Source organism: Glycine max, chromosome 15 (assembly GCF_000004515.6).
Source record: "Glycine max cultivar Williams 82 chromosome 15, Glycine_max_v4.0, whole genome shotgun sequence".
Lineage (NCBI taxonomy): Eukaryota > Viridiplantae > Streptophyta > Magnoliopsida > Fabales > Fabaceae > Glycine > Glycine max.
Window position 1 is genome coordinate 52521052 of NC_038251.2, and position 23870 is coordinate 52544921.

Here is a 23870-nt window from a genome sequence, read left to right on the forward strand (position 1 = left end):
TTACATATGATAAATCAGTTATTTTACCAATAATATCATAAAAATTAGTACGTATTGGAATCAATGCTGATAAAATTAATTTAGTAAAATTGATTTTTGATTAAAATTGATTTTGAAGTTATATAATTTATGTTTAGATATTTTTATTATAAAATTTTAGATTCAACACAAAAATTATTTAAAGTTACGTTTAACTCAGAATTAATTTTAAATTCTTATTTAACATAAAATCAAATACGTCAAAATTTATCTAAAATTAATTATAAATTTAGAATTAATTTTTTCACGTGAAACCAAAAACAGGCTAAATCATCTGATTAATTCACTTTGCATTGAAATTAAACTGAAATTTCTTTCTAAAATGCAACTAACAGAAGCTTACCCGACACTTTTTTGTCACCTTTTCATTTTCGTTTCCTTGTTTTAAGGAAAATGTTTATTTAAGGAAGGTGAAACTACGCAGAACCTCAAGTGGTGACGTGTCTTTCTCTGATTGGAGGAACTTTACCCGCTAAAGACCATTGACTTTAAACAACCATCATATGCATACATGATGCATCATCCCATCATCCCCAGTTACCATTGCTCTCTTTCTTCACTTATTTTGTGAATTGTTTGGTTACACTCACTCATCCATGTTCATTCCCAACTACTACTACTACTACTTCTTTTTCACTTTCTCTGTCTCTCACACTATCTAACAACCATGTAAGCTTCTTAACTGTGTTTTTTTTTTCCTTTCTCTTTCTTGTAAAAGAGCTTTCTTTTATTTTATTTTATTGTCACTTGGACTTGTGCTGATTGCAGAGACTCCCTTTTGTTTTTTCTATTTTAAATATTATCCTTAATAATTAAGAGGTAAATTTGATGTTCCTATTCACACTCTCTCCCACATGCTTAGTTGTCCACAACATGATTTTCATGTAAAAGTTGATCCTTTTTGCTGTTCTGCATGTTGGGTTGCTCAGAGATAGTGGGAAAACTGAAGAATTTTTCTTGCTTGATTGGTGTGCCTTGCAGAAACGAGGATATCACTGCATCAGTGTCAGAGTTTCATCCATGGCCTTTTGAGGTGTGTTTATAGGCGCTTTCTTGCAATTGGGATTTTGGTTTTTCTTTCAAGTTTTGATTTTGGAAAGTTGGTTTTACTTGTGTTTATTACTGATCATAGAACCAGTGCTTTTGGGGAATTTTCTTTGCTTACTGATTTCCTTTCTGCAATTCATTTGGATGCAGTTTATATGGGGTTTCATGGATATTCAACTTTTCACTGCATATGGAATAAAATTTTCTCTTTATGATGGATCATAAGAATAGTATAATCACATTCAACCTTGCATCTTATGCTCCCTTCGATCTTAATATCTCACACACAAAGGGATAGTGAGAGACAAGGGGTAGAGATGAAATAATTTTTTTTTTATCTCTGACTGTGCCAAATAACCAAGCTTAATGTGTTTTCGTTTCCAATTATTGAAAAGTGATTATTATAACTGAATTGTGAAGGGTCAGTTTTCTGATTTGCCATCATTTCCTATAATTGTCATCTATTTTTTTTTTCCTGAAGGTATTTGCTATTTAATTTAATGTTTCACCTTTTTGTTTCTTACAGGAGTGATAACAGCTAGAAGTGATACAGATTGATAAATTGAGGTATCAAGATGTCTTATCGAAGGGGGTCTGATCAGCCACCACAAAGGCGGATACTGCGGACTCAGACTGCTGGGAATTTAGGAGCTGACCCGATCTTGGACAGTGAAGTGGTTCCTTCATCACTTGTTGAGATAGCTCCAATCCTCCGTGTCGCTAATGAAGTAGAGGCTAGCAATAAAAGAGTTGGTTATCTCTGTAAGTTGCTGTTTTGTGCGTGTGTACTTTGTATGGTGTATGTTATTTCACAAGTTTGGTTAGATAACTGCAGAATAAATTTAGGTTTTATAAGGATTTGCAAAATTCGAAGTCCTATATTCTTTAGAAACTATGATTTTAGAAGATTCAACATGTTGCTAATAATCATTGACAAAGGAAAACAAATATTGTTCTAAGCTCTCATTGATGAATTGACTAATCAGATTCTTGGTTTGATTGGAAATGTTCTCAATCCCAAGGGTAAAAATGGTCAAGTACTAAAGATCATTGAAAAATTTATAGTTTAGGGGGTGGGGAGTTTCCTGTTATGTTCCAGACCAGTCTTTGCATGAATCATGAATGCTTAATTTTATTTGTAAAATACTAGAGTTCGTTGTGTTTTTCTTAATTCTTTAAAATTTATTACTGGTACCAAATGTTTTTTTTTTCCTGTAGAAAATCATGTAGGTGAGAGAGAATGAGAGAAAACTAACTAACTCTTATGCCGAGTCAGCAATGACTCAGCTGTATCTACTATATACTATTATTTCCGAATAGAACTTGTACCAAATGTTAATGATTGGTAATTTCTGGTTCTTTAACAACTCAAAGAATCAAAACTACTTGATATCTGAACTTCATTGCTTCTTTCCTTTATATTGGTTAAGTCATCTGGTAAATGCTCTTTATATAGCTCTTAATTTGTCACTTCTATTAAATTATTGGGTGTTTGTAACCAAAAAAAATTACTGTGTGTTTACTTCCTTTGTATCCGAAACTACTCTGTTGCAATTTCTTTTTGTTATTTTTACCTTGTCACTCTTTTTTTTATTATTCTATTTGGATATTATGTTAGCCTCATAGAATGGCACAACAATGAGATACTTTCTGAACTTTGATATGAATGTTTTTTATCTAAAGCTCATGTCTTTATTGTCATTAGGTCGGTTTTATGCCTTTGAACTAGCTCACAGACTAGATCCGCAATCAAGTGGGCGTGGTGTTCGCCAATTCAAAACCGCTCTTCTTCAGCGTCTAGAGAAGGTGACTTCTGATTTCATTTGTTAAGAATTTCTGCAGTAATTTTCCTTGCTTAATATTTTCAATCCGTTTAAGATCATTCCCCTACCTTCACTAGTAAATGCCACAATTATGAGAGTTGAAAAAGCTTGTTTAATGACTTCTAATTTAGTATATTAATGGACCAGCGAAAAACCAAAGAACAAACACTCTTCCTATTTTAGAGTAGCATTTTTGGGATACATTTCTTTGCAAATTTGAAGGTATGGAAATAATTTTCCATTCTCAATAGGAAAATGTCACAACACAAGAGGGAAGGAAAAAGAGTGATGCTCGTGAAATGCAAGCTTTTTATAGGCAGTACTATGAAAAGTATATTCAAGCATTAGATAAGGCTGCTGATAAGGACCGGTGAGTTTACAATTTAATTGAATCAACAATTTGGTCGCTGACTTGAATATTTCTCTCTTATGTTACTCAATTATATGTGAATTGTACTAATTTCTGCTAGTATAGTCTCTTTTTAATTGCAAAAGGAGAATACTGAAATTAACTTCTTATGCTTCCTCAGTGCACAGCTCACAAAAGCATATCAAACTGCTGCTGTTTTATTTGAGGTATTGAAGGCAGTTAATCGAATAGAAGATATTCCAGTATCTGATGAGGTAACATTACTATGTCTATTGGTCGCTGAATAGAGTTTACATATAAAGAGAATAATGTATAAATTACTATATTTTAATTGCAGATTATGGAAGCTCATATTAAGGTTGAGGAACAGAAGCAATTATATGCCCCTTATAATATTTTGCCACTTGATCCCAATAGTGGAAAAGAGGCTATAATGAGATATCATGAGGTTTGTTCTCTTTATTTATGTTTTAATCCCCTTTTCATTTGAGTTAATGCTTGATACACAAGATTCCAAGAGGTAACACCCTTTAATAGAACTTGGAAACTCCTGTTTAAGCAAATGAAATCAAAAAAGACTAAGGGCTGTAGAATCACTGAATCAAAAACTGATATTTCCTAGAAAAATCAAGTCTTTCAGTGGTTTAGGCATTACCTGTGTTACAAACACAGGCAGAAGTTATGATGTAACAATGTATGGTTAATAATTTTCTCATCTTTTTTCATGTCTGGCAACAACTTATTACTACTTTTAGCTTATGAATAACCTCTGCTAGAATTTCGTTGAATGTGTTGATTAGGTTGCTTGTACTTATTTGCTTTTATAGATTCAAGCTTCTGTTTCTGCACTCCGTAATACCAGGGGTTTGCCTTGGCCAAAGGAACATGGCAACAAAGTAAATGAAGACATTCTGGACTGGCTTCAGCTGATGTTTGGTTTCCAGGTAGTGACTGAACTGTTGTGTCTACTTTTTGGTGTTTAGTTTTTTATACTTCATTCAAAGCTTATCTTCCTTGTACTCATGTGCAGAAAGACAATGTGGAAAATCAAAGAGAGCACTTGATTCTTTTGCTTGCGAATGTACATATACGACAAGTTCCAAAGCCTGATCAACAACCCAAGGTTTTCTTTTTATGTATTGCTATGGCTTGGACCTTTATTTTCTAATTTAGACATACTGTTTTTTTTCTTGTTTCTTACACATCGTACGTTTCCCTGTTTAGTTGGACGATCGTGCTTTAAATGAAGTGATGAAGAAACTATTTAGAAACTACAAAAAATGGTGCAAGTATTTGGGTCGCAAAAGTAGCCTTTGGTGAGATTTGCATATCCTAATCTAGTAGTTACTTCAAATGCTAGTTTATTTGAGTGTCAAATTGAAATTTAAGGTCTTATATGTACCTAGTGAGCTGTCTGTAGAGGTCAATCTACTTTTGAGCCTAACTTAGCAAGGTCAACTGTTGACCTATGCTAGCTGAGTGCCCTAAATGAAACCAAGCAAGCTTAGTTCTGTATCTTTTAAGCAGGTTATATACGTAAACGTATATATAAAAGGTTCATTTAATCCTGGATACATGATAGTATTGTAAATTTGTATTTATAATACAATTAAAGTTTACTTGTATATGGATATATAATTATTGGAGCTAAGCCAATGAAAATTGGGATTGGCTTGGCTCTAGCTTTGCTTAAGTATACCCCTACATTTTTGTTGTTTTGGTAGTTAACTAGCATATCTTGGAGTCGAGTAGGCTATTTTTTTTATATATATTTTTTTTCTTTCCTTCTTTTGGTACAAGATGGAATTAACTCATTTACTTGCTATGCATAAACGGCTACTTTTGGACTCTGTAATATACTCTTTTGAAGTTTTATGTTTTTTTAAATGATTGCTAGGTTGCCAACCATTCAGCAGGAAATGCAACAGCGAAAATTATTATATATGGGTCTATATCTTCTTATATGGGGAGAAGCTGCAAATTTGAGATTTATGCCAGAATGCCTTTGTTATATCTACCATCATGTAAGTAATATTTAAAATTAAATAAAAGATATTGAAAATAGAAAAGATTTTCTTCTGTCTAAAGAGAGAATTAGACCCTTCCCTCATTGGTGGTACAGTCATTTCCACTAAAATTATCTACTTAAACTCTTCATTTTGACATACTATACCTAAGATATTTTTATTTAGTTTCCACGTATATTGCATACTCTTAGAAATTGGGTTTTGGGCCAAACTCAACCCCACAAAACTAGCTTGTAAGATGAGGACTGTCCAAGCTTTATTTAAGCCATACCTCTAGTCGGTGTGTGACTTAACCACCACTCTTGAGGTTGCAATTAAGGCTCCCAAAGAGGTTGAAACTAAGGCGGATTAGGGGCGACTGCATTTAAGGCAGCTTTCCAACACATACTTGCATGTGCTTTGGTAGTTCCAAATTTTAATGCATCTTCCATTATATGATGTAAAATCCTACTTTTTTATGTTAATTGATTTGAATGTCAAAATAATTTTGAACAAATCCTAAGCATCATTTTCTTCATTTGCCTAGATGGCATTTGAGTTGTATGGGATGTTAGCTGGGAATGTTAGTCCACTGACTGGTGAACCTGTAAAGCCTGCCTATGGTGGTGATAATGAGGCTTTTCTTATGAAAGTAGTGAAACCAATATATGATGTAATAGCCAAGGTGAGCTTATTTTTTATGAGCTGAAGAATTTTTTTAATTTACTTTGAACATTTGATAACCTTCTTTTATCTGTTTCCTTGGATTTTTTCTGTATTGCAGGAAGCTAAGAGAAGTAATATGGGAAAAGCAAAGCATTCTCACTGGAGAAACTATGATGATTTAAATGAATATTTTTGGTATTATGCTTCTTTTTGATTTGGTTGTTTTCCTGCACAATAATTTTTTTTGTTATATTCGCATAGCGAAGAGCCTCTGGGCAATGGGGTACGAAGTTTTTTTTTTTAAATTGTCGTTCCAAAATTGTAGGTCAGTTGATTGTTTTCGGCTAGGTTGGCCTATGCGTGTTGACTCTGATTTCTTCTCTGTTCCTTTCCCTCAGCAGGAACGTCAAGTTAACAAAGACGAGGTATGGCATATCATGTCTGGTGTGTGATTAGAGTTACACATAGGGTTGTGTAACAAGAACCATTTTAGGCTTCATGCTTTGCTGGAACTCCAAAGAAACAGTCTATTCTCATTAAGAAGAAACTTAATTGGAGAGTGCATGTATATCCTGATGAAATCTGATTAAGATTCTCTAGGTCGCTCCTGGCGTTCAGTGATACTATAAACATTTATATTAAACTGTAATTCTAATATTAATTAGTGCATTTATATTAAACTGCCATAAACATCTTTTTTTACCATTTTGCTCCTGTCATTTACAGAGTTTCAATCTGGCACTTGTATTTAGGACTGTATATATAGGAACTTGGTATTTATTAGAGATGAATGCAACTAAGTTCTTCCTCTAAGAGTTTCTTTTGAACAATCCACATGTTTCCTCAAACATGAAACATGAATGAGCCAACCTCTGTCCATGATCTTATCCTAATTACTTGTGCTTGATTTTGGAAAACAGGAAAACAGAGGTCCTGCTTCAGACCGGTGGAGTGGGAAAACTAATTTTGTTGAAATACGCACATTTTGGCATATATTTAGAAGTTTTGATAGAATGTGGAGCTTTTATATACTCTGTTTACAGGTAATCATTTCAGATTTGGTTTTTGATATACAACCTTTACTCAAGCTAATGACGTGTGTTGATCATGCTTTTCAATTAAGGCAATGATAATCATTGCTTGGAATGGTTCTGGCGAATTAAGCTCAATATTTAGGGGTGATGTTTTCAAGCAAGTTCTCAGCATCTTCATAACTGCTGCAATATTGAAGCTTGCACAAGGTAGTTAAAAACATGTAGTTTTCTAGAGGCTGCAGGTCTTGTTTCCATATCATTTTTCTGTCTTAAATTTATGAAGCAAAGATGGAGAGAAAGGACTATATAACTCAATTTTGTGGCATCAAAATATGTCTTTCTTTCCACTATACATTTTTCTTTTCAATTTAGCAGAAAAATGTTAAAAATTTATTTCAGGAAATTTCTTCTGTCAAGATTATGAAAATGAAGCCAAGCAGGCTGAATGATGCTGATTATTTCATTTAATTAACATTGGATAGTAATTCATTCTCTGTGCCTTGTGATTCATTTCCTAGCAGCCAAACTCAAAAGTATTCAGAAATTGAGCAATAGAATTCAGAAACTATTCTTCCAAGTATTATAGACGTATAGAAGCAAGATCACACTAGATAATGGAATGCTTATTCAAAAGCTTCACAAGATGTTGAATTTCTTATGTTTTTTTTTATTGATGTTTCATTTCAAAAAGTTACTGAGAATTTTTGTTGGGACTTGATTATGTGTTTGTACCTTACAAAATTCCCAATGCCTTTTTATCTTTATGTTCAATTATCAAACAACGTGTTCTACTTTATGAAGTTGCAACTTGATTATGCTGTCTTGTATACTTTTCCAGCCATTCTGGACATATTCCTTAGTTGGAAAGCAAGGAAAGTCATGTCGCTTCATGTCCAGCTGCGGTATATATTTAAGGCAATTTTAGCTGCAGCTTGGGTCATAATTTTACCAGTCACTTATGCTTACAGTTGGAAAAATCCATCTGGCTTTGCACAAACCATAAAGAATTGGTTTGGCAATGGTACAGGTTCCCCTTCTTTGTTCATTTTGGCTGTCTTCATCTACTTATCTCCAAATATACTCTCTGCACTGTTATTTGTGTTCCCATTCATTCGCCAGTTTCTTGAGAGGTCTAACAATGGTGTTGTGAAGCTCATGATGTGGTGGTCTCAGGTAAAAAGATGCATATCTGGTTTGTGTATTTATTCTCATATATTTTGTAATGATACGTGTATCTTCTCATAAACCAATGGCTTTTTTATCTTCCTTAAGAAATACTTCTGACAAATATTATTTGTCCTGTCTAGTTTTTCATGAAGATGATAGGGAGACACTGGTTTATAAAAAAAAGAAAATAAATTTAGTCTTATTTTTCTTTAATTTTTCTGGTATTTCTTATTTCTCTCTTAATTTTCTTTTCCACAATTTGCAGCCTCGGCTCTTCGTTGGAAGAGGAATGCAGGAGGGTCCAATTTCATTGTTGAAGTAAGAGAATGAAGTTAATTTCTACAATCCTCATCTATGTTCATTTCCACTGGTCAGCTCTGATTGATTAAAGTATCTGTCTTAATTTTCTAGGTACACTTCTTTCTGGGTTATGCTAATTCTATCTAAACTAGCATTCAGCTACTACCTGGAGGTAAAGATCAATCCAGAAATATATTATTTTTATTGGTTCTTACTTCTTAGAATAATTATAATGTATATAGAAATACATCATTTTTGATTGGCCATTGATATATAGAATTCTTATCATTTCATAGTTACTTTTGGATCCTATTTTCTTCTAACTTGTTACTTTCCCTTTTCTCAGTAAGTTCCATTTATTCCTGCATGGAGGAGGTTTATATTGACTGATTATTTGAAAATATATTTCTTATCAATTTATATTCCCTTTTGATCCTATTTTCTTTATTTTTATCCGAGTTCCATCCACTAACTGGTTCATTTTCACTCAATTTCATTGGGTACATATCAACACTACAAGTTTAGGACTGTATCTACATCTGCAATGGTGCAGAGTTTTTATATAGCATCTTATATTCACGTGTTTGTTAAATTCATTAGGTTCATTTGCTTTACACTGCAGATTAAGCCTCTTGTGGCTCCAACAAAAGCCATCATGAATGCTCATGTATCAGTTTACAGATGGCATGAGTTCTTCCCTCATGGTAAGACTGGAAATAAATGAAGATGAATGTAGTTCATATAATAGGATTGTTCTTAATGTCATCTTCTACTACATGCAGCCAGAAACAATATTGGTGTAGTGATTGCAATATGGTCCCCTATCATACTTGTACGTGTATCTTTCTGTCACATGTCTCACCAAGTATATTATTTTCTATATTCTATGAGTTTAATAGTCAATTAGGTGCCTTTTGCAGGTCTACTTTATGGATACACAGATTTGGTATGCTATCTTCTCTACAATAGTAGGAGGCATATATGGTGCATTTCGACGTTTGGGAGAGGTTTGTCTATTGCGTGTGTGTGTGTATTAAGCATTCCTTTTCTTGTTAGAAAAGAAAAATTTTATTTCTTGATTACAGAAGAACAAAATATAGGAGAGATGACTTTCATCCAAAGTTTTCCCCTTCACAAAGAATTTCCCCTTAACAAAGAGGAAACCTCAATTCTCAAATGATACTAAATAGAATGCCTCTTCCCTTACATCTTCCTCCTGATTGTTTACCTCTCTAATCCCCTCTAATTGACTAACCCTTCCACTAACTACAAATACAATAACTGTCATAACTACCTAATTCATAACAAATTATCAAGTTTAATTTTTTATCTTGCTAAAATATTTTTCTTATATACTTACAAAAGAGAATTTTTCATAATACATGATTGTATGTGACTCACGTAATGTGTAAATTCACAATTAGACTTGAAATATGCTATGTGATGGAAGGATTTATGTGATATCAGTTATCACACAAGTTTTGTGAGATAACTACTTATGTTTATATTTATAGCTGTTGCATATCTAACTTTTCTAAGCTTCCCAATTTCATCTGGATATTGCCCCTCCTTGATGATAATTCTGGCTTGACTGCCGACTTACGAGCAGCCAATGGTTACATGGTGTATGAATAACTAAATTTTATGGATAAAACCTATAAATTTGCATATATGGATGGTGGCATAAGGAATTTCAAACTCAATAGAATTTCATAGTTGAAAATCTAATAAAGTATGGTAAGAGCCTTAGTAGAAACACAGCACAAATGCCAGTCATTGCAGTAGGAGAGCCCAAAGCCTTATAAACCCCACACTAGAATCTCATACTTCCAATGTAGGACTCAAGTCCCAAGTCCCATACCTTGCAATTGGATCCTAATATCCCAGTATCCCACCACAGTCTGCATCCCTAACACCCACACAGGTTGGCTGTGCACTAGTCCTTTGACTAGTCCAAAGCAAACACTGCAATGCCAACATTGCTACTCCTGCTGCTCATTTGCAGTTGAAATTGATAAGAGAAAAAAGTCAGATATCAATTGATAAGAACCTTAGGAGAACCATACCACCAAAGCTATCCGCTATAGTTAGAGTCCAATACCTTATAAACCTCATGCTAGAATACCATACTTCCAATGTTGAACTCGAGTTCCATACCTTGCATTGGATCTTAACTAAGTAACTATATCATTGAAAGTTATGAAATGATCCAGGGTTTATTGTTCAAATTTGAATTGATCTTGTTTTCTTTATGTTATTTTTACTATATCCTTGAAACTATGGTTAAGAAAAGCCATGCAGGTTTTTTCTGCTGCATTAACTGCTGATTTATGAATCTTGAAATACTTGATTCATTTTTTTCATTTTAATTTCAGATTCGAACATTGGAATTACTGAGGTCTCGGTTTGAATCAATTCCGGGTGCTTTTAATGCTTGCTTGATTCCCACAGAACAGACTGAGAAGAAAAAAAAGAGGGGATTAAAGGCCACTTTTTCTCGGAGATTTGATCAGGTTTTGAAACTTTTCCTCATGATAACTATTATCTCAACACTCATCATTGTTAAAGGTTTGTGTATTGTAGCTGTGTGGTTTAGCTTTATTGAGGGGACAGCTGAATTGTGTCAGTGTAAACAGCTGCCCCCCCTTCCTTTTGTACTCTATATATATGTTTATTAGAAAGCAATAAAGCAGTCAGTGTGTGTGACATTTTTCCACACAAAATTCAAATCTCAAGTATCATTAACCTGCAAGCTAAATTAAAACATACTTCTGAGCAACCTACAAGTAAGTTGCTTGGTAGCTTTGGAGAACGCATATTCCTAACGAATTGTGTCCATTATAGTGGTTTAGTGTAAAGACAATGGTAGGGTAGCTAAGATTGGTGCTGCTTTTCCTGCTATCTAGTCCAATTGGTTTGGTTCTAGAATTTAACATGGCAAATTTTTCCATATACACCTTTTACGAGACTGGCTTGCAGTTTTAATCATACTTTTCGCTATTCAGTTTTGGATTATTTTTTAAGGGTGCTTCCTCATCAAATATGACACTTTTGAGCTTAATGTTTTCTTTGTGGATACCATTCCTGATCTACCTGTCTTGTATTTGCTTTCTTTCTGTGAGTAGTTTTCTTTTATCAATAAATTTTTTTATTTTTGATTCTTGGAGAGCCGGTTGTTTCAGGTTGCTTCTAATAAAGAGAAGGAATCTGCAAGGTTTGCACAGTTATGGAACAAAATAATCACTAGTCTGAGGGAGGAGGACCTAATTGATAACAGGTAGTGCTATGAGCCTATGACTGAACATTTCTCAATATCTTCTTAATTCTTTGTTCATGATGAACTTTGAATTATTACAATCTTGAGATTTTCATGTTTCTATGTGAGGTCTTTAATTTTTGTTGCAAATAAGTCTGACTAAAATGAAACGTTTAGGGAGATGGATCTCATGCTTGTACCATATTCGGCCGACCGTTCTTTGAACCTCATCCAGTGGCCACCTTTCTTACTTGCTAGCAAGGTTCATCTACTTTTGTTCAACTTTTCTGTGTGTTTGTGTGAGAATAATCTTATCCTTTTTAAATTCATTTGTAACTCTCTTTTGGGTGCACAGATCCCAATAGCAGTGTCCATGGCCCAAGACAGTTTAGGAAAAGGACAAGAACTGGAGAAAAGATTGTTAAGAGACAAGTACATGAAATCTGCAGTTGAGGAATGCTATGCTTCTTTTAAAAGTATTATTAACTTCTTGGTTCTTGGAGAACGTGAGACGATGTAAGTTTCTTATTATATGAAATATGCATCAAAAGAGAATATTGAGAAAGTTTGATACACCGGCATTGTTACATTATGGTTTCACCAATGCAGGGTTATACAGAATATTTTTCAAAGAGTTGATGAGCACATAGAAAACAAAGCTGTGCTGAATGAATTGAATTTGAGTGCTGTCCCCAGTCTATATGAACGATTTGTTAAACTGATTGAACGTTTGGTAATTATTTTGTAACCAGTAATGTTACATTTTCTGTTTGATCAAGTGTGAATTTTAACCATTTTTTTTGTTATTTATTCAGTTGGAGAACAAAGAGGAGGACAAGGATTCAATTGTGATTTTCTTGCTTGACATGCTAGAGATTGTGACCAGAGACATAATGGATGGAGACATTGAGGGGTAAATCATTTGAAATTTTTGTATCCCTTGCTAATTTGATAAATTTTGGATTCATTATCATTCTCTTGTAGTTTGCTAGATTCAAGCCATGGTGGGTCTTATGGAAAAGATGAAAGGTTCACACCCCTTGAAAAACAATATAAGTTTTTTGGCAAACTTCAATTTCCTGTCAAAACAGATATTGATGCTTGGGCAGAGAAAGTAAGTTTCACAATAAAAAAAATGTTATTATTGAGGAACATAATAATTATATGTTTTCTCTCAACCTCATTTTACCCATATTTTGGAGGTCTGTGTAATTCTAATACAAGTTTGTCAGTCTACTTATTGCTTATGATGATATGGTTTATTCATTTTATTGGTTTGTTGTTTTTGACAGATAAAAAGGCTTCAGTTACTGCTTACTGTCAAGGAGTCAGCTATGGATGTTCCGTCCAACTTGGATGCTAGGAGGCGTATATCTTTCTTCTCTAATTCATTGTTTATGGATATGCCACCTGCTCCCAAAGTTCGGAATATGTTGTCCTTCTCGTAAGCTCATTTCATCTTCAACTTATGTTGCATACTAGAGCATCATTTTGTGATTTATTATTGAGTAAATTACACTCAATTATCTTAAGTTTTGTCAAAAGGACAACAAATATTATATAGTGATAGTGACATACATATGTTCTGTATGATTATGATATATAGAATAGGGATTACGGAGCATTTTGACTTACAACAAAAATGTCTTACATATAATCTCTATATAAATTATATTAATGGCATTATATATCTTGATTTTGTAGTGTCTTGACACCATACTTTGATGAAGCTGTTCTTTTCTCCCTAAATAATCTGGAAAAGCAAAATGAAGACGGAGTCTCTATCCTCTTTTACTTGCAAAAGATATTTCCAGGTTTCCTCATTTCCTCTAGATATTTGTCAAAGAACTGCTTGACGTAAAAGCTTACGTTGTTGTATCAAGATAGAGCACAAAAATGGTTGCTATAACTGTAGCATGCCACCATGCAAGAGTCCTTGGTGGTTGAAATGTAGTAAAAGTTTATTGTACTGAAACCATGACCAAATATATAAAATTTGGTGGGGACATAACCCCATTACCAAAAGCTTGGTCCATCCTTGCTAATGATGCACTTTTTTCCTCACATCACTGCAGATGAATGGAAAAATTTTGTTCAACGTTTTGATAATAAAAGTGAAGAAAAACTCAGAGTAGAGAATGAAGAAGATCTTCGTTTATGGGCATCATACAGAGGCCAGACATTGACCAAAACTGGTACAAATGACTTCCTCTCCCTCCACCAACCTTTCTACATGTCAGATGCATGATTTAAGGTTCTATTTTTCATTTTATAATTATGAATTTCCTCTATGCCTTTTCACCTTATTCTCGCCAAGTGAAGTCCGAGGAATGATGTATATCCGACAAGCATTGGAGCTACAGGCTTTTCTTGATATGGCAAAGGATGAAGGTATATTGCGGAAAATTCATTGAAAGAGAGAAAGAGAGATCATTACCTTATCTATTATTGGCTGAGCTTAATATTGTCATTTCACTTCACAGAATTAATGAAAGGTTACAAGGCTGCAGAACTAGAGAGCATGGAAAGTACAACTGGTGAGCGGTCACTGTGGACACAATGCCAATCATTAGCTGACATGAAGTTCACTTACGTAGTTTCATGTCAACAATATAGTATTCATAAGCGATCTGGTGATTCTAGGGCAAAAGAAATTTTAAAGCTTATGATTAAGTATGTCTCTCAAATCAACCTCCTCACTTTGTTATAGCTTATGCAAACACTGTCCTATAACATTCAGTACTAATGTTATAATTGCAGGTACCCATCTCTTCGAGTTGCTTACATTGATGAGGTTGAAGAGCATATCAAAGATTCATCCCGAAAAACAGACAAGGTTTATTATTCAGCTCTAGTAAAAGCTGCATTACCATCAAAATCAAATGATTCCTCTGAAACAGTTCAGAGTTTAGACCAGGTACTGTTCATAGACCATTCCTGGAATTAACAAAAGTCAATAGATTGAAATTTGATGAATGTCCTGCACATTATTATATTGTAAAGCCTAGTTTTGAAAGCTCAATACCAAGTAAAAAACCAAAATTCATATAGACACACGAGTGACAGACAATTTCTATGACAAAAGAATCAGGCACATCTTGAGGCATCTTTCCTGTTGGAATGGAAAAAATGATTTTTCCTCTATTTTTGTAATTAGATATTGTGTAAAGTAATGAAACAAATTCTAGATGGATTGATTCTTCTCAAATATATCCTGCACTATGATATATTCTTTACAGTTGCAACTTGCAACAGTTATCAATTTGTTTATTGGTTGTTTTGGTGTAGGTAATTTACAAGATAAAGCTTCCAGGACCTGCAATATTGGGTGAGGGGAAGCCAGAAAATCAAAACCATGCCATCATTTTCACACGTGGGGAAGGCTTGCAAACAATTGATATGAATCAGGTCTTCTGCATTATTTTTATATATGAAAGTAGGGAAAGCTAGCTTTTAAAAAAATTCAGATTGCTAAATATATGTGTAACAGGATAATTATATGGAAGAAGCTTTCAAAATGAGGAATTTGCTACAAGAATTCCTCAAACAACATGATGGTCCAAGAATGCCGACAATACTTGGACTCAGAGAGCATATATTTACTGGCAGGTATGATCTATTGTATCAATATCAATTTACTTGGTATCATTTTTTATATAAACTGAAATCTATTAGTGCTTGCTGTTTATCTTTATCTACCTTTTGTTTCTTGCAGTGTTTCATCCCTTGCATGGTTTATGTCCAATCAAGAGCATAGTTTTGTGACAATTGGACAAAGATTGTTGGCTTATCCCTTGAAGTAAGTGTTTTTGCTCTTTGGTTTCAGTATTTATTGGAGGTTTGTGATGAGATCTATCGCAGAATACTAACCTAATGTATATTGATATTATTAGTCTAGGTTAAATTCTAATGTAGGACAATTAGTCAACTAGTTCAAGCCAACAACAGTTACACTATGGAGATAATTAGGCTCCTAAAGGCATAAGAATTCTAATATTCTTAGGTACTTTGAAACCAAATAAAACTGTAGCTTACTTCTTTTTTGGGTATTTCTCTACAGCTAGGTTATGTTAAAATAATATCTTGATTTATATGTAAGTAGAATATTGCACTTATGAACTTCTCAGAGAGCTCTATATCTGATACTAAGTAGTTATAAATTTCTGAGCCTGAAATATTAGTGATACCCGAACTTGGTTTCAAGTTTTGTTTATTAAATTTTGGATCAAAGGAAAGAAAGATATTATTAGCCATAGATGATTGCAAAATCCATATGACGTAAATTCAGGTACTAATGGTCAAATGGTTTCTAAATTGCTCAAATTTATATTTTAGAGTGACTTCTGGTTGCAAGGATGGATTTATAAACAACCTCAATATTAGTACCCAACTAAACTAGCAGCTCATATAGGATGAAGTGATAAATTATCAATCTTAACCATCCATGTATGATTGTATGGCCTAGATTTATAATTTTCACATTTTTAAAATGGGAACTTTTCTCCCTATATATGTCCCCTATATAAAGAGTGACAAAGAGAGAGTCAGAGACAGAAATAGGATAAATGAGGAGTTTATCCTGTTTGAAAGTGAAAATGGATTTTAGTAAAAGAAAAAAAAAACTTTTAGCAAAAGGAATTTGTTTATATAAATATTCAAACCCATACCAAAAGTAGCTAGAATATAAGTATTAGTTATATTCCCTACTTTTATTTTCTGATATATTCTTTCTTTCTTTATGTTAAGGTCAGTCAAGTTGCTAGTCACAATTCAGATGTTGTCCAGTAGAAATGTTTAGTTTCATGTCTCCACTGGCTATGTCAATTATTGTTTGATGATCTTAGTAATGTTTTTGTGCCTTTCATTCAGAGTGCGGTTCCATTATGGCCATCCGGATGTGTTTGATAGACTTTTCCACCTGACAAGAGGGGGTGTAAGCAAGGCTTCTAAAGTCATCAACTTGAGTGAGGATATATTTGCAGGCATGTATTTTAGTTTCTCTTCCTGTATGTAACTTGTTTCTATTTCTTTCATGGAGGTATTGAATAGTAAAAGCTTATTTATGATCTGCAGGTTACAATTCTACATTACGTGAAGGCAATGTCACTCATCATGAGTACATACAAGTTGGTAAAGGAAGGGATGTGGGTCTTAACCAGATATCAATGTTTGAAGCAAAAATCGCTGCTGGGAATGGTGAGCAGACAATGAGTAGAGACATATACAGGCTTGGACACCGTTTTGATTTCTTCCGAATGCTATCTTGTTATTACACTACCATTGGCTTCTATTTCAGTACCTTGGTATACTCGGAACCTACCTTACTTCTTGTGGCATATATAAATATGATCTGTCACAAATACTGACTTTGTTTTTGACAGATAACTGTCCTCACAGTTTATGTATTCCTTTATGGACGCCTCTATCTTGCCCTTAGTGGAGTTGAAGAAAGTTTGAACAAACAAAGAGCTATACGAGACAACAAAGCTCTTCAAGTAGCTCTTGCTTCTCAGTCAGTTGTGCAGATTGGATTTTTGTTAGCCTTGCCTATGTTGATGGAAATTGGCTTGGAGAGGGGATTTCGTGAGGCTTTAAGTGAATTTGTACTAATGCAACTACAGTTGGCTCCTGTATTTTTCACATTTTCTCTTGGAACAAAAACACACTATTATGGAAGGACATTGCTTCATGGAGGTGCAGAGTACAAAGGCACTGGTCGTGGTTTTGTGGTGTTTCATGCCAAATTTGCTGATAACTATAGGCTCTATTCTCGCAGCCATTTTGTTAAAGGGATTGAATTGATGATTCTGCTTGTGGTCTACCATATATTTGGCCATGGATACAGAGGAGTGGTTGCCTATATTTTAATTACCGTAACCATGTGGTTCATGGTAGGGACATGGCTTTTTGCTCCATTCCTTTTCAATCCATCAGGTTTTGAGTGGCAGAAGATAGTTGATGACTACACAGATTGGCAAAAATGGATAAGCAACCGTGGAGGCATTGGTGTATCTCCTCAAAAAAGTTGGGAATCCTGGTGGGAAAAGGAACATGAGCATCTCCGGCACTCTGGCAAGCGCGGTATCGCTACTGAGATAATATTAGCCCTCCGCTTTTTCATTTATCAATATGGCCTGGTATATCACCTTTCAGTCACTGATGAGAAGACTCAAAGTGTTTTGGTAAGTGTTTTTCTCACATGGTTCCATAGGAGTACTCTTTTGACTGCTTAATTGCTTGTGACCTTAGCAACTACGATATCGATTTAATTTTAGTTACTATTGGCTTACAGGTTTATGGTCTTTCATGGCTGATAATCTTTGTAATATTGGGTTTAATGAAGGTGAGAATTCACATTATTATATTCTGTATCATTAATATTTGGTGTATTGTTTGTTCAGGGAATGCTCCTGAGTGTTGATTGCCTGCACATGTAATAGGTGAAAAGATGTTTTGCTTTGAACACCATTAATGAGTTTTCAGCATTACTTGAAAAAATAACAAATAAATAAAAAGTAAAATAAAACCAAGATTCACCTATATAGAAGTTTTAACTGCATTACAAAAATAAATTGAGAAACTTTTACTATTGTGACCTTGTGTTTGGTTTAGTTAAATATTATTTTTTGAAAAAATAGAGTATTAAAAGCTCATATCCACATAATATGCCATCTTTTCTTTTAACTTGTGAGGTCATTCTTGTTTTTAATCATGACTAGACATATTTATGTGCATCTTTTCTTACTGCATAATGGTTAACAAAATATTGCTGATGTACAAGCAACAGATGAAGAGTCATGATCTCCACACTCCTTTTCTGTTACACCCCTCATGCATCCCTTTCTATTGGATTTTTGCAGGGTGTATCTGTTGGCAGGCGCCGCCTCAGTGCAGACTACCAGCTTCTATTTCGGTTGATTGAGGGTTCTATTTTCTTAACATTCCTTGCCATCTTCATAATCCTAATACTACTGGCCAATATGACAATTAAGGACATAATAGTCTGCATTCTTGCAGTCATGCCAACAGGCTGGGGAATGCTGCTGGTCAGTAAATATTTTTTTCTCTCTTTACTCACATTTTCAATTCAACATATTTGATCCCTGAAAGTAGCACTTTGTGTTGCTTTGGTCCCTAAGGCTAAGAGTACACATCTGAACAAATTGGTCTCTAAAAAGTGTTTACATGCTAACTAATTTTCCCTATCAAGTTGTCAAGTTCCTAACTATTTTTGGCCTACAGATTAAAAAAAAGAAGTAATTCTGATGTAAAATAATCTAGTAATTATTTTGTAGAGATTTTTTAAAAAAAGCAAAAGCTAATTTATGTTTGTTTGCAATCATAAAAATCACTTTTAAGAAAAACAATGGTTTTTACGAAAGACTGTTCAAAATACCTTCTAATTTTAAATAGATTTGCTCACATCCTCTACAAACATGAAATTCTTTTCATGGTATCTCTTTTGTCACAATTTCATGATCAAAATATAAAAAAGTGACACCTCAATATTTCTTCTCATAATCCAGTTTGAGCATTTACTCATTTCATTTTCTTTGTCTTATTGTTTTTCCTCTAAAAAGATTGCACAAGCTTGCAAGCCTCTCATTGAAAAAACTGGGTTTTGGGGGTCTGTTCGAGCACTTGCTCGCGGATATGAAGTAATAATGGGCTTGCTTCTCTTCACACCAGTTGCTTTCTTGGCATGGTTCCCATTTGTTTCAGAGTTTCAAACCAGAATGCTTTTCAACCAAGCTTTCAGCAGAGGTTTGCAGATTTCTCGTATTCTTGGTGGACAAAGAAGTGAACGCTCCTCCAACCACAAAGAGTGACACTGAAGTTTCATTTTCATCTGTTATCTTTATTATCAAACGTTTCAACCACGTGTGGTTGCATTATTATAAGAGTTTCATATATTCTTTAAATGATGTGCCCACACAAATTGGATGATAATGAAAGATAATAAGATGTTTAGTTTATTCATCATATATATATATATATATATATATATACACACTTGCGATTTTGTACATGCTTTAGTATGGATTACAGTTTAAAAGTTGTATCAGAACAGGTAGGCTCTCTATTCTGTAAATTGTGCTAGGTTTTATAATTTATAATATAGAGTTTAAATGCCTTTTAACTATCCATTTTTTGATGACTCATTCTTTCTATCTTTCTTCCTTTTGTTTATGTGTGTGATGATGACAAAGGGTTGAACTCAATGGAATAAAATATATGAATTATTTTAAACTTTTTATTATTTGAATTTAATTATGACGAATAAAAAAACAAATTCAGTGTGATAATGTTGAAAGTGTTATCTGGTTAGAAATTTTGTACCGGTAATAATGAAATGACGTGTGCGTATATATTAAGTTACAAAATCTTTTCAAAATTCATTAAATTTGTTTTAAATGCTAAGCTCGCTAAAAAATACTTGATTTGTTTTTATACAAGATACCTATGTGAGTGCAAATTATATAGTAGTTACTTTTAAAAAAACAAATTATATAGTTGGTATTGTTCATTTAATACCTTTATTGTAAAAAGCATCAACTATTACATTATTAGTAATTTTGTATAAAATGTAAATTTTAACTATCTAACCATTGAATTATAACTAAAAGCTAGAATGAATACGTGTGCACTGTATGGACAAAAACAATTTTTTTATTTCTGGAATATTTTTAAAATTTTCATATTTACACGTATATTTTGTGAATTTATGCAAAATATTTGCTTAACTTTTATTTTTGTATGTTAATTATTAGTTTTATGATAATATCCTAAATATGATCTTTTTATCAATATTATAAATATATATTGTAAAATTATTAATTAATTTTTATAACAATTACTTCTATTATTATTTTAACCATGCAATAATTATTTGAATATTCAACAATTATTTCGTGTTGAATTAGGATTGTCTGTTGGATTAATACTATTTGTTTTATTTTAAATATTTTTTAATTTTTAAAAATAATTTAAATAATCAGCTTGTGTTCATATTTACACATCAAGAATCAGTAGAGAATACTCAATACATCTAAAAAATAACATTTTAGTCTCAGAATGAGCAAGATTTCATGTTGTTATTTGTGAATAAGAGAAGAGAAGAAAAAAATTATATAGTAACTCACAACTTCTTAATCGTTTGGTTATGAAGATCTTTTTTTTAAAGTGAGTTGTGTCTTTTGAGTGGAAGAAGATTACCTTTTCAGTCCAGCAAGGGTTTTGTAGAAAAATTGATCAGGTTGTATTTCTCTTACTTGGGTTTTCTTGTGTATGGTTTTTACAAAGTTTTGCGGGAATTGCTTACAACATGCTAGAATAGAGTTTTCTAGTGTGGGCTAACAATAGGGTGTCCCTAAGCTTATATTCATAAAGTACCCAAGTGTTGGGTGCCTTAATCTCTTTTGCTGGGATGAAAATTTTAGATTGGTTGTAATTGCTTGTAAGGATTCTTGATACATAGTGGAAATCTAATTTAGGTTGTGAATTAAATAACCCGATTAGTTTCTCTAAAAATAGGGAGTGAAGTACAATAAAAGACTCTGTCTTTATTCTCTTGTTCTAATCTTTTTCTCTCATTCAAAGTATTAATCAACTCATTCAAGTATAAATCAAGTCATTTGAGTATTAATCAAGTTTTTCATAATGATTAAAGTTTTATAATCGTGAAAGAAATGATTGATTATGTTTGATTCATATATGTTTTGTGATATGATCCATACAAAAGTTTTTTTGCATAACTATTTTTTAAAAGGTATATTTTGTTTTCGATTCATATATATTTTATAATACGATCCATACAAAAGTTTTTAGTGTAACTTTGTTTTTCAAAAGGTATATTTTATTTTGAAACCAATTCTCCCCCTCTTGGTTTATTGAGTTCCATCATCTTTCTCATTTTTTTCCTGTTTCAAATTTTTATATTAGTATTGATAATTTATAGTGTATATAAATATGCATTTTTTATGTTAGTATCAATAATACATAGTATGGTAAAAATATATTTTTTTAACAATTATCTTTATTATTATTTTAACCTTATAAATAATTATTATTTTCATTATTTAGAATAGTTATGTGGGTTAATTATGCTTTAGCTGCTATATTTTTTGCAAATTTCACAACTAGTGTTTAAACAATTTTTTGGCTCTTATACTTTTCTCAATCAACAATTTTAACCTATATTGTAAAGTAAAAATGATTGTTGATGTTATAATAACTAAGTTGACTGCATAGAGATTTGTCGTATAATCAAAGAGTTTGATGGGACACTCATGTTTTTTTAATTGTATTTTCAATCCTTCATTAACTATTCTGACATAATTGACTATTACGAACAAATGAGGATTAAAAATACAATTTATCAAAAAATTACACATAATTACCCCCTCAAATTCCTTGATAACATGACACATCACTAGGTTTCCTATGTGACTGTCACATTATTCGTCAATGTTGTTACTTGACACTAGATACTAGATTAAAACGGTTAATAAAAGAAAAATGTATTTTTGGTTTAAGCCTTATCGGTATATTGGGTCTGGCTCTTATAAAAATTTTCCTTTTTCAAAAAATAGAATAGAAGTATAAGGGACAAAAAATGCTTAAATTTTTGTTTAGTAACTAAAAATTAAACTCACAAAAAATTTAAGGACACCAAAAATAAACGAGAAATGTTAGGAACATAATCTTTTGAACACTCTCTATTTTATTCATTAAAATTTATTGAAAATTACAAGATTTTGTGGGTCTCTCATCATATTTAATTTTTTCTCTCCTGAATTTGTAGTTTTTAATAAATTTTGACCAATTGAAGAGAACATACTTAAAGAATTGTGTTAAAAAATATATTCCTAACACTCCTAAAACACAAATAACCTTAATTATTTATTATAAAGTGTGTCTATACAAATATTTTGTTGATACATATGATGCACTTTGCATAGTGACTTAATGTGACCAAATGCTACAATGCAAAAAGTGCATAATATTTAATAATGCTATAAATTATGTTGATTGTTTTTTTTTGGTCAAATTTTATAAAGATTAAACAATAATAAGAAGATAATCAAATTATTCTTATTTAATGTATTTTAAACAAATATATTATGTTTATTTTAATGCATATAAATGAGACATCAAATAATTTTAGATTAATATAAAATTTCATAAAAATAATATATGTGAAATGAGGTTTTCAATCTAACATGATGTTTCCAATTAAAATATATTGAATAGTATATAGATTAGATCGATCTAAATTGATCTATCATATAATTTTTAACAAAAAAAAAATTAGATACCATAAATGCTATTTAACACCTAGTGAAATTATCCATAAAAAAACTCCTAGTGAAATTATGCTAGTGGAAAAAAAAAAGGAATGAACATATAGATATCATAAATAATATAATAATGATATAATGTGATAGAAAGATATAGATAAATAAATAAAAAGAAACATTGATGAAGTATTTTAAAAAGATAAAGTGTTTAAATTATTATTCAAATTTTAACTACCTTATAAATCAATCTATTTTTATATAAAAACATAAAAGGAAATAGTTATCATGTCTTAATTCAATGTATAGTTAAGCAGCTCTTTTAAACACAAAGGGAATTTTTTTTCTGCCTTTTACATAGATTTTGAACATAACAAGAGAAGCAAAGAAAACAAAAATTAATCACAAGTTTATAGAAAACGTGGGTTTGTAGAAGTAAACAACAGGCACAAGACACTTCATCTTTTCCCCATGTATATGCAAAAAAAGTAAATAAATAAATGGGGTACTTCGGTGGGCTATATCAGTGTTCTACAATTTTCAAATTGCAGCATCAATTAACACAAACTGACTTTCCTGTGTTCCTTTCTCAACTGTTCTTATATTGCTCCTTAAAAATCACATAATTTTAAAATTGAATCACAAAATTAAATATTAACACAATTATATAAACAACATAGGGACAGTCGAGAAAAGGACAATAAAGAAGTCAATTTCAATTGACACTTACACATAGCAGTGGCATTATAGAAAATTTAAGAAAAAAGTGATAATCACACACTCTTAACTGTGATTCTACTTTTCCCAAACCCTTAAGAACCCGATTCTTCTTATCTGAACAACCCAATCAAATCTCCACCGTCCA

General features: G+C 32.3%; 1 protein-coding gene across 1 annotated transcript; it reads left to right on the forward strand.

Moving 5' to 3' along the window:
- Positions 1-549: 549 nt before the first annotated feature.
- Positions 550-19851, forward strand: LOC100778380 (callose synthase 2). The gene is made up of 44 exons (XM_003545910.4): positions 550-708; positions 1021-1072; positions 1613-1848; positions 2792-2892; positions 3161-3279; positions 3440-3533; positions 3617-3727; positions 4107-4223; positions 4310-4402; positions 4504-4595; positions 5177-5303; positions 5833-5970; positions 6070-6146; positions 6277-6376; positions 6872-6994; positions 7075-7192; positions 7824-8158; positions 8418-8470; positions 8564-8624; positions 9075-9156; positions 9235-9284; positions 9373-9459; positions 10828-10965; positions 11635-11729; positions 11886-11970; positions 12064-12224; positions 12318-12441; positions 12524-12621; positions 12693-12822; positions 13001-13152; positions 13413-13522; positions 13784-13903; positions 14031-14099; positions 14192-14381; positions 14469-14625; positions 14997-15116; positions 15199-15317; positions 15424-15507; positions 16578-16690; positions 16782-17011; positions 17090-17890; positions 18001-18051; positions 18569-18754; positions 19289-19851. Exons 3-44 carry the CDS (start codon positions 1662-1664, stop codon positions 19535-19537), a joined length of 5847 nt encoding a protein of 1948 aa, XP_003545958.1. The 5' UTR covers positions 550-708; positions 1021-1072; positions 1613-1661; the 3' UTR covers positions 19538-19851.
- The last annotated feature ends 4019 nt before the right edge of the window (positions 19852-23870 follow it).